The sequence below is a fragment of the Rutilus rutilus genome, assembly GCF_951802725.1.
Source record: "Rutilus rutilus genome assembly, chromosome: 1".
NCBI classification, from domain to species: Eukaryota; Metazoa; Chordata; class Actinopteri; order Cypriniformes; family Leuciscidae; genus Rutilus; species Rutilus rutilus.
Genome location: NC_140209.1, coordinates 69,827,588 through 69,840,068, shown reverse-complemented (window position 1 = coordinate 69,840,068; position 12,481 = coordinate 69,827,588). Strand labels below are relative to the sequence as shown.

Here is a 12,481-nt window from a genome sequence, read left to right as displayed (position 1 = left end):
CTAGTAGGCTCTTTTTGACCAGAATAACTTGCAATGAGGGACCAGACTTTAAGCCGTTAGTCAGACGTCTGGCTAAACGAGACTAAGGTCAGAGGAACCTCAGTTCTACCTGTCTGGTGAACACCATCTAACCTTGCTGCGGCTCAAATTTTAATCTGTTTAATAGAGTGGCTCTGAATGATGATAGTGGCGGGATCATCTGGATTTCATCACTCATCTCCTTCTAGTAATGGAATGAATCCAATCAAAGATAAAATCTCCTTGTCAATCAAGGTGCAGCTCTCCATTTAGGTTTAATAACTGTCACAAACACAACCCCGACGTCAGTGAAAATGTAATAGACGTCTAAACCATAGCCCAAGAATAGACGAGTCATCAATTGCATAACATGTCAAAGAAATGAAACCAAACACCTTGCAATCACTGTTGACTTTGCTTACATGATGGAATATCACACATCTCGCAAGTTATTTTGGCAAAAACGACATGTCAAGTCAAGTCAAGTCACCTTCATTTATACAGCGCTTTCAACAATATAGATCGTTTCAAAGCAGCTTTACAGTGATAACAGGAAATTACAGTAACAGAGATTGGTTTGTCTTTACAGCAGCTCTAGAATAAAGTTATTGTCCAGCTAAAGTTAGTTTTTGATTGATTCACTTCCGTTGCAAAGTTCATTAGTGTTTAATTTACTTTTTGTCGTTTCCGCGTCTCCATCTAATCAAATTCAAGGTTATTTGGGCTAGAAGTGGGTCACTCATAGCCGGACTATAGTTAACCTAGACGGTGAAATGACGGCTTTAGCTTGCTGGGTTAGCATGGGGAATCAGTGTCTCCTCTGAGATGGGACAGTGAGAGCTCGTTTCTGAAATCCCCGAGGCCTCAAATGACTCAGTCAGGAAATGAGTTTCGATTCCAGCCGTCTGATAGAGAGCCACGAATGAGACAAACTGGACACCTAACAGGCCTGTTTATATTGGCCCCGTCTGTCCAGACAGCACATCTGGATCTGAGGAATCTGAGCTCTGTTGTGTGAGACTAAGACGAAATCACTCTGTCGCGCTATTATTGCTGAAGCGTGGGCGACGAGAGCTGAGCGTCCGGTCCTGGCAGATCTTTATTGCTTCTTGAGACATTCTTCAGTCGCTGGTGTTTTATTCGGTCCTTACGAACTGAATTCCTTGTGACTTTGGGGTTTAATTATAAACTATGGAGGGGCCGTTGTTAGTTTAAGTCCAGCTGTGGAGATGTAGAGGAAGAGAGCTGGCCCAAGTGTTTAAATGAAGATATAATCTGAGACACATGTTAAGCTCTGGGACAACAGCTGTTGTGTGGGTATTCATCTGATTAACATTACATTTTTTTATTTAATCTTTTCATCACTTTGCAAAGATTCATTCGATTGAGGTTTTACTTTTATCTGAACTTTTATGCCCCTATAATCAGCATTACAATTTAATAGGTTATAAAATGCTCCATAAATGGTTTAATCAATTGCTTGATCAGACTTGTCAATATTTATTCATTTAAATGTTTTCTGTATTTTCTGAGAATATGCTGGATTTGTCTTTGCAAGATACTTTGCACTTTACTGGCAAAGTATTTTTGACTACACGGTTCATGGTCTTTTACACCTGACCTTAACCTCAATATTTCAACTCTGTTATGGGAAAATCATAGTGATACAATATGATTACAATGTACAATTCATTACAAGGTAGACTGAATCTGTTATACTGCCAAAATGTACTAGAGTGAACTTTACATCTGATTTTAAAGCCCCCCTGTGGTGAAAATCCAGCTTTTAATGTTGTTTATGTGTCTATGTGGTGTTTTTAATATGCTTTAAGACAAACCATGTGTAAATTCATAAGTCGACAGCATTGCTGAGTGTTTTCTCCTTAAAACGGCAGTGAACCAAAGACAGTCTCAAAAACACGCTTTGAAATCGCTGGTGTTTCTGACGTCACAGACTACCTTGTAACCAATCAGATCAACGTGTGATCGTCAACCAGTGGATCTCTGAGCTGAGTCAGTGAGTGGAGGCGGGGCTCATTTGCATATTCATAGAACCACGCATACTAAATGAGGCAAGGGTGTCGAGTTACATTCAAGATATTTTAAGGCATGAAAACATGTAATTTTGGTGATCAAAGATGAGTTTTAAGGGATAATTGATGATTGACTACAGGGGGACTTTAAAAAAAGACCTTGTGAAGGGCTGACGCAACCCTACCATCTTACTTAGTGCTTGTGGTGGGAAAATATATATCAATATATAATCAAATCATTAGAAAAATCGCAGAGTTTTCTCACAGTAACCTATAGGGTCATACTCTTTGTGTTCTTGAGCCTATTCTCGTTTCATAAAAACACCTGAAATCATTTAGCTATTTAGAAGAGGTTGTGAAATAAAGGGAAATCTTTTAGTCTATGAAGACACCTAGGAATCTTAGTTTGAAAATTGCTTCACTTTCTGCCTCCAACGTCAACAAAAATGCGTTCTTTGAAGTCAAAGACCAACGGCTTTAATGGATTTAAGGCATATAAACTTGTTTTTGTAACTTGCTCTGGAATAAACAGTACACTATTCATATCAAACCTTGCAATTAGTGATTTCCACCCACAGCGGATAGTAATGAGGTGTTGGTGGTGAAATAACACAGGTGAAGCCCTCGATTGCTGATTCACGCTTCAAGAGCCTCTTACTCACACTACAGCAGCTGTCAGGAATATGAGCTGTGACCCATTTAACCAGCTACACTTTACAAATGATGTCAAACCTACGTTTGCCACGCGTCCACAGGCAATTATGCACACAGAGATGCTAGTTTGTGCTTGTTGTTGAACTCATTCAGTCATTTCCTAACCAGATACTGTTCAAGGTACTTTGCCTGTCTGGACAATATGTGTAAGTTTAGTAAAATGTGCCAATACACACAGCTAATCGGAACATATTTGACATTTCCGTGTCTTTGGTGATTTAACTGCGGACGCAAATACTGCCGAAATAGAAATCAAATGACAAAAAAAAAGTCATTTAAATGACTCACTCGTAAACAGCCAGTTACAGCAATCCCCAAGTTAAAGTCACCATGAAATCAAAATGGACGATTCTTACTGTTTTATAGAATATTGCACGGTTTATTATGAATTATTTATCCGTGCACCTCACTATTACCCTACATTTGTTCTCGTTCCAGACGCCGCTTCACTCAGATATACGTCACAATAGGGAAGAAAAGACAATCGTGGCGACTTTAAGAAAACCCTTAGTGATAATTGGTTTAGAATTAGGTTTTCTTGGCTTAAGGGGTTTGCAAGTCTTCCAGTGAGCTGTTAACTCAAGAAATGTCAATGTGTTGAACTCATTTTGAGTTTGATTTGAGCATCTTGAGCTCAGTTCACTTGAGGGGAAGATTATCAAGCGGCATCTTGTATTTCCGTCCTCAGACAAAGCTAATGTGTCTTCAGGGGACGTGGAATATACACTAACACAACTAACACAGACTTACTAGTTCATGATGATTTCTTTCTTTGCCATTTTTGGTGTTTAACAGCCTTGAACTTGTTGTGGAAGAACATGATTTTTTCTCCAAAAATGTCTGTAAAGCGGCTGATGAAGGATTGTTCTGTTGGTATACTTCATCAAACCGACAATGTGACTATAAAGTGACCCATATAGGCCAAACGTGACTAACCACACACACACACGCACGTCTCCGTGGACCTGCGTGTCAAACAGTATGAATTCTGAATGATGCAGCATCTTAAAAGTGCATCGCCAACAAAAATCCCACATAAATCCAGGAAAGCAGCACGTGGACGCATATAGTTACTTGCATAGGAAATGATCCACACACACAGAAAGGATTCTGTTGTTTAATTAACTATCGACAAACAATAATCATTAACCAGAATAATTTGCATACAGACAAACAGATTGCAACTGAGTTACAGTACATTCACAAGTGACCTGCAGATTCTGGTTGGTTAATAGTTGGTTATTACTTATACTTTGCGATGTACCGTACACACGGCGAAGTTCATTTTCATTCTTCGCTTGGGGTAAAAAAGGAGTTGGAAATACCTTTGCAGAGATATACTGAATACCATTGGTTAATGAACACCAAACGAACTTCATTTTTGGCCTGATTTTGTTAAAAACTTTGTCGTTTTTCAATTTCGCTTGAAGTATATTGTGGCCATATATAAGTATTTTTGACATTCTGATCATAGATATGGTCCAGGTCCCTCCTTTGGTGTAAGTCTTTAGGATTTGTCTGTTTCGGCATACACAAACAGTACATTTGATTGTTTAGAAAAGTATCAGTGCACGTCTCCATTTTGAGGTATTACTCATACCTTTTGCACATTTAATCTTATATAATAATAATAGTGATGCTTGCCTTGCTTAAAGGGATAGTTCACCCAAAAATGAAAATTCTGTCAGTAATTACTCACCCTCATGTTGTTCCAACCGCGTAAGACCTTCGTTCATCTTCGGAACACAAATTAAGATATTTTTGATGAAATCTGAGCCTTGTCTCACTCCTCCGTAGGCTGCTAGGTGGCCCAAACTTGCTGGCCCAGAAAAGTTATTAAAGAGATCGTTAATATAGTCCAAGTGACTCCAGTGGTTCAATCTTAAGTATATCAAGCGACGAGAATACTTTTTGTGCGCAAAAACAAATAAAAATAACGACTTTATTCCACTTTTCATTTCCTTCTCTCTGGGCCTCGTAGTGTTTTTGCGCTGCGCGTCTGTGTTGCACGTCATCACGCCACACACACATGACCAGCGTCGGCCAATAGTGAGCCTACGTGGTGACGTGTAACACAGACGCGCTGCGCAAAAACACTACGCGAACCAACTAGAGGTCGAGAGAGAAGGAAGTGAATAGTGGAATAAAGTCGTTATTTTTATTTGTTTTTGCGCACAAAAAGTATTCTCGTCGCTTGATATACTTAAGATTAAGCCACTGTGGTCACTTGGACTATATTAACGATCTCTTTAATAACTTTTCTGGGCCAGCAAGTTTGGGCCACCTAGCAGCCTATGGAGGAGTGAGACAAGGCTCAGATTTCATCAAAAATATCTTAATTTGTGTTCCGAAGATGAACGAAGGTCTTACGCGGTTGGAACAACATGAGGGTGAGTAATTACTGACAGAATTTTCATTTTTGGGTGAACTATCCCTTTAAGCCAGAACTGCCAAACACTGAGGACATTCTGTGAAAGAATGAAATGTTAAAATTATAACTCTCAAAAGGTTTACGGCAAAGAACAATGTGTTCCTCAAGCAAATCTCTGTTCAATAACCTCTTTCTGAGGACACACACTGGAGAGAATAGAGGAAGGAGAGAATGAGACCAGACCACTGGATACACCTTTTCCTGATCCAAACAATCCACGATCTCTTACATAATCCGTTCTCCTTCACCTCCACTGCTCGCATCCCATTCCATCAGTGAAAAATACTGCTCTTCAAAAGAGTGGCTCTCTTGCCCAGGAATGCAATCAGCCACATGCTCCAACACTCCAGAGACTCGTCTGCAGTCTGCTTTCCTTTAAGAGGGGGTGAAAGAGTCTTTAGTTTTCCCTGCGCCAACCTAAATTCCTGAAACTGCCGTATTGTTTGTGCAAATGTGTTTCTAATTTTTGCATTCTTAAATTTTAAACCCTGTACTATGTGCTAATGTTAGAGTCGGAGTCAACTATTTTTACAATCTCTGGACCATTTTAATGAACAGCAAGGTGAGGTCCCCAATAAAAACTGGTAAGAAAAATGGTGTAGAAAACACTTTGTTAGTTTGGAGGGCATAAAATTGGTTTTCGTGCACAATGAATGCTGCATTAGATAACAGTATTTGCTGATGTCAAAGCTGAGGGTTTTAGTAACATGCATTAATCTCACCTTGTAACCTAAGCTTTGTTCCTGAGCTCCCAGGCTGCATTTTAAGGTGTCATAGGCATGCTGCCTTCTAAGATAGATGCCTTGTTTTGGCCAAATTCTTAGGCAGCTTCACAAGTCTCCTTTGCAAAAAAAGCCAGGGTTACAATGCTTTGCAACTAGCTCGGAAGAAATAACCATGCAAGATGGCAGATGTGTCAAGAGGATTGTTAATATAGGTGGTTAGCATACAACGTGTCCATGATTTCTTTGTAATTCAACATAAATTTCAGGCTAAAATGTATATTTAAATACAGAACAGTATCTTAAGTCCTGAATCTGATCACCAGTTTAGGGCCCGAGCACCGAGTGTGAGGATGCTCTTGGAACTGCTCTGTTTATTTCTTCAGTACTTCCTTCACTAAGTCATTTTAAATGGTTCTCTACAGTGACGAATCAAAGTACTGCTATTCCATGTGATTGATTAAGGCCAGCTTTGAGGCCATGAAAACTGCATGTATTATTAAATTAGAAGAATTTGGAAAAAGGTTTAAGATAGTTTTAGATGAATTAACCTATAGTATTGTCACAGGGTTGCTTGTATAAAGATCCAAGGACGATGCGTGACGCAGAAAAAAACGATAATATAACTTTAATGGACACTAGGAATGAGAATTCAATACAATGGAATATAACATAAACACAAGACCAAGTACTGAGGAAGACTGAAGGTTTAAATACACAAGGTAATCAACAGAACAGGGAACAGGTGTGGACTAATTACAAACCATGAAAACAGATTAATGACAAGAACTCAGGAAAAACAGATGACTAAAACTGAAAAAGACAGTGAAACAGACCATAACTTCCTCATAACTCCTTCTTCCCGGAAAGCATGCCCTTGTGCTGCAAAAAAAAGTCCGGAAGGAGGGAGGGGGCTCTGGAGGAGGATGAGGAGCAGGCAGAGGAAGAAAACAAGGAGACGATGGCCATGGTGGAGACTTGGTGAAGACAGAAGGAACCAGACCAGAGACGTGAGGAGCAGGAGGATGACCCAGAGTCATGACCGGAAGAAGGTCCCCGGAGGAGCCGATGGAGGGAGGAGTCATGGTGGAGCCTTGGTGAAGACAGAAGGAACCAGACCAGAGACGTGAGCAGCAGGAGGATGACCCAGAGTCATGAACGGAAGAAGGTCCCCGGAGGAGCCGATGGAGGGAGGAGCCATGGTGGAGCCTTGGTGAAGAGTCTGGACTAGACCAGGAAGACGAATGACTGAGGTGGAGGCGGTAGAGGTGGAGACCAAGGTGGAGCAGAAGAGTTGAAGAGCCAGGGTGACGGCGAAGGCCTGGAGGGCCACAGTTGAGCTGCAGGCGGGCGTGACCGAGGTGAAGGTGTGGGCTTTGCAGACCAGGGCGAAGACAGTGGGAGTGGGAAGGAGGAGCCCGGCAGAGCCAGAGGAGTGGCGAAGCTGCTGACTCAGAAGTCCGAGGCGGAGCCAGAGCGACGATGGACCAAGGTGAAGCCAGAGGGACGAGGGAGCCCGGCAGAGCACGAGGGAAGACAGTCCATGGTGGAGCCAAGAGAGCGTTGAGACAAGGTGGAGCCGATGGGTCGGAGGGCCGAGGTGAAGTCTAGGGCTTGGAGGTCTGAGGGATCTATGATCCAAGGTGGAGCTGATGACTGGGAAGCCTTAAGCAGATCCGTGGAGCAGAGCAGAACCACTGGAGGAGCTGAGGAGCTGAATGGAGACAGCAGAGACGAGGCAGATGAACTGAATGGCTCAGGCAAAGGAGGAGGGAGAGGGAGGCTGGGAAGGGCCATCAACAACAAAGAAGACTTGGAGCTGGGCAACAAAGACTTGGAACTGGGCTTAACCAGCGACGACAGATTGAGAAAGTCCCCTGTGTGATCCTCGAGGGAGCGATCCCCCTGCTCCACCTGGAGGAGGTGGAATATCCATTTTAAATCTCCTATGAAAATCTAGTCTCAGTCTTGTGTTCTGTCAGGGGTTGCTTGTAGCAAAATCCAATGGATGATTCGTGACGCAGAAAGAACGCAAATTTAACTTAACTTTAATAGACACTAGGAACGAGAACTCTACACAAGGGAATGAGAAATTCAACAGGAAACAGGTGTGGACTAAATAGAAACCATGAGAACAGATTAATGAAACAGACAATGAAACCTATGACTAAAACTAAACAAGACAGAAACAGAACATAACTGTGACAAGTATTGCTTGACACAGCTGAAGCTTATTGAAATTTCTTACCAAAACTGAGTTAAAAAAATTTACTAATTTAAAATGGACTATTTTGATCAAACATGTGCTATGCATTTTTATATTTCAATGTAACTACAGCGCCACTTGTAGCACACTTCAAACAGTCCCTTATGAGTGTCATTAGACTCATTGCTGTCATAAAGTATCTACCTATTTAGACAAAACAGCTCACTAGTATTCTTAATCTGCCAGTGACTTGGACAATCACACCTAAAATATAGGTGAGTTCAAAACAAGTCCATGTTCAAAGTCAGCAGTGAATCACTAGACTGAATATTAATTAATGGTGATGTTTCGTGGTGGGTTCCCTGCTGACGTCATGTGGTTTAATGAAAATCATGCCTAGAGAAACACCCCGACGCCCTGCAGCACAAACACTCACTGTTTTCCTCATAAAACAATCCTGCCATAGTTCTACTATGACTGTGTCACTTCAAATGCCATATTATGACATTAGCTGGCATAAACACTACATTTTGACGCAAGGCTTAAATCTCTTTTTGGCTTAAAGGCAAATTCAGCTGCATCAAGATCACACATCGGAGCGGTTCAGGGATCCGACTCAACAGACGAGAACGTGAATATGAAAGCTCGATAACCAGAGCTGCATCAGAAAACAAACAAGCCTGACAGCTTTCTTTGTACTTGCCAAGATGTTTCGCGTGGTTTCTAGGGTGTTGTTAGAGTGCTCTTGGTGGCTAGGGCACAAGCACATAAATCACAATCAATTTATAAGGGTAGGAAATGTTTTTCATAGAAAAGTTTGTTATTCTGGTTGAAATTCTCTTCACATCCTGATAGCAATCAATAATAGTCAATAATCAATCTTTTTTTTTTTTACATATATCTTCTCTGGAAGTCTTAGGACCAAAAAAATGTCATCCAATCCCAAGGTCCGAATGCAATAATAGGATGTCCAACCTGCCCGTCAACATATGTATTTTCATTCCTGCATGCGCAGACATCACACGTCATCAGTGCGTTTAATGAGGCTATGCAGAGCTGTAGACAGACAGTCACAGAGTGCCGCAAACAGCAGCCGCCTTTTACAGTTTCTCCTGAACCAAAACAACGAGCTGAGTTGACACCATGTCGTAACCGTAATTACGAGATGGCAACCCGTGACGTTCAACCCATGTCCTCAGACTCGGATTTATGCGTCGCGTTTCTATATCAACACTATCAACGGCGAAAATAATCTGCAGCAGTCAGGTGGTGCAACTAGAGCTCTTCAAGTTGTTTATGTTCATTAATATTGCAATGTTATGTGCTTCGAGACATGAGGTAGTTTAACGCCGTTTCTTGTGACTCTGCAGACTCTGCTGTGTGTGTTCATGTGTTTTCAAGGAGGCGTGACTATGGAGACGCTCTGGTGGGATCTCATGCTTTCAAAGCTAACTTGTCATTGCTAGCATCTCCACAATTGCCTACCCTACAGTACCTTTAAATTTCAATTAAAGCAACAAAACCATTTGATGACCATTATTAAGGACTCTAGAGCTTTTGAAGGTGACTGTTTGCTGATTGGTTGCTTACTGGACCAAATCAAACCAGACCACAGTCAAGTATTTTTGATATGTCTGGTATATACATATGACTCTAGATGAGCCAAAAAAAAAACACATCGCTAATAAGGGTACACTTTGGTGTCCCATTATATTATATATTTTAAAGCCTAACAGGCACAAAAGCAGTAGAACCATTAGATATTACAATTGAATAACATAATATTAACATCCAAGAAGTAACATCATTTGGACCTTTTCTACAGTATAGTAGGAAGACGAGTATTTGTTCGGTCTTTTTTCTTCTTACAATAATTTGGGTCAAAGTGTTGAATATTTGCGCGTGATTAAAGGAAATTTACTTGTCAAAAGTTTGAAATAATTTTTTTTTTTTAATGTTTTTGAAATAAGTCTCTTCTGCTCACCAACGCTACAATTATTTAATAAGAAAAATATTGTAAAGACAGTAATATTGTGAAAAATTATTAGTTATTATGCTGATTTCAGTTATCACGATTATTTGATGAATAAAAAAAATCAATGTAGATTCAACTGATTTCAAATAGAAATCTATTGTAACATTATATAAATGTCTTTACTTACATGTCTTTATTGATCAATTCAATGCATCCTTGCTCAAAAAAGTATGATTTCTTTCTTTCTTTCTTTCTTTCTTTCTTTCTTTCTTACTTGTTTAATCTTACTCACCCCAAACTTTTGAATGATCCTGTCCCTGGGTTTCCACAAAACTCTGAAGCAGCACAACAGTTTGCAACATTGATAATAATCAGAAATGTTTCTTGAGCATCAAATCATCATATTATAATGATTTCTGAAGGATCATGTGACACTGAAGACTGGAGTAATGATGCTTTGACATCAAATCTGTAATAAATTGTAATAATATTTCACAATATCACTGTTTTTAGTATTTTTCACATCAAATAAATCCAGCCTTGGTAAGCAGAAGAGACTTCTGTCAAAAACATTTTAAATAAAATATTATTTATTTCACACTTTAGACCAGAAGTGTATTTCTCCACAATACTCAATTTCTAGTCATTTTGCTATCTTTTATATGATTCCGTTTGTGTTTAATGACTATCCAAAAAATCCCTCTTAATGATCCCTATCCAATGAAAATCCCTCTATATATATATAAATCAGTGTTTCATATATATCATAAATATAAATCAGTGTTTTAAATGGTTTAACATGTCTCTGTTTTTGTTTGTTTTTTCAAGAGGGTTAAAGACTGACCAGATTTAATTTGTTACGAAATCCTATATTTCTATTTATGTTCAGTTCAACAGTCATCTTTCCTAGCAGTGTGTGCATACGGCGGTGTGTGCTGGCGAGTTCACTGGGACTCCCACAGCTTTGACTACTGTTCCCCAGCAGGACCCCAAGCGTTAGCAGAAGAGCTGAGAGAGTCTCGTCCACATCAGAGCAGACGCTGCTCTGACTGAACCACCAAACCACTGTCAAAACACACCAGTCGGACTCTCACCAACTCCTCCGAGTGAACACACAGCATTGTGGGAATGCAGAGAGAGCTAATATGCCTTGAATATGCTAGCTGTTGTAGTTTTCCTCACAACACATGCACTAATATCCATGGATTAGCTCCATGATGAGACAACCGTGCAAAAAAAACACTCCAAGAATTATTAAAAAGGTGTCAAATCATGTAACTTTTGCCTCAGGTTTGCCTTTTAGGCTTTTCTGATTCGATTTCTGATCCAAGCAATATCTAGAGACCAGAATATGTACATAAACACACACATATATTTACAAAATTTGATGTTAGATATTTGACAGCACTAATATATAATGTTTATATATATATGTATTAACCCATCATTAATGCATCACCCAACCGTAGAGCTGCTGTATTAGGCGGGTGATCCTCGAAAAGCTGGAGCATGGGGAATATGGTGTTGAGTAAATTAAATCAATACTCATATCAGCCCACAGTCTCTCAGGACAAACACTGGCAGGCTGACATGTAGGTCATCCACGCTGTCTGAAATCTGCACCTACAACCATTCAAGTTTCTCATTTGACTGGGAAAACAGCATTGTTTAAAGCTGATCCAGTGTCACATGTGCAGTGTGTCACTTCTGTGAATGTGTGAGTGTGCTGTTCTCAAAACACACAGTTTAATGTCTATTACAAATAAGTTATCTGAAAGAGACACACTTTATTAGGCCTTAACATGAAAATGACAATATCTTAAAGATGGCATTGTGCAGAATCATTAAGAGGGATTTTTGGGATAGTCATTAAACACAAACGGAATTTTAATGGTTTTTAGATTTGGGTTTTAAATGGCTAAGTAAATGCACATAAATAATAAATGCAATTGCTCTTCGTTCCTAATGATTCAACACATCTGTGTCTAATGCCATAGTGACCCATAATATGATCGCGTGTACACAGTCATATATATATCCACATATGTGTAAACCCGATGGTCTTACCTTGATTGTCTTCGTCCATATCTGCAGATTAATGCAAAATATTGAAATGATGTGATGAGAACGCGCTCCAGACACAGATGTGTTCCTTATAATGAAGGGTTTATCTGCTGCATTTACAATAAAGCTCCTGTTTTGTGTGGAATATACGGCATATAAACTGGTGTTATTTATCTCAGTCCTCGTTTAAATCCGTAACCCGGTGTGTTTATGAACAGAGGAAGGGTGTTCAGCTCGCGTGGATCAATAACATCCAGCGGAATAAGCGCTTCACACACACACACACACACACACACACACACACACACACGAGCATCT

At 40.0% G+C, this 12,481-nt stretch overlaps 1 protein-coding gene across 2 annotated transcripts in view; it reads right to left on the bottom strand.

Moving 5' to 3' along the window:
• The window catches only part of cyth3b (cytohesin 3b), a 48,563-nt gene extending 36,082 nt beyond the window's left edge, over window positions 1–12,481 (bottom strand). Inside the window, exon 1 of one of the 2 annotated variants that reach the window (XM_084417403.1) lies at window positions 12,167–12,481. In XM_084417403.1, the coding sequence (XP_084273529.1) occupies window positions 12,167–12,185 (19 nt within the window). In that variant the 5' untranslated portion in view covers window positions 12,186–12,481. The remainder of the gene's footprint in view (window positions 1–12,166) is intronic. The other variant, XM_084417404.1, reaches the window with a different exon arrangement.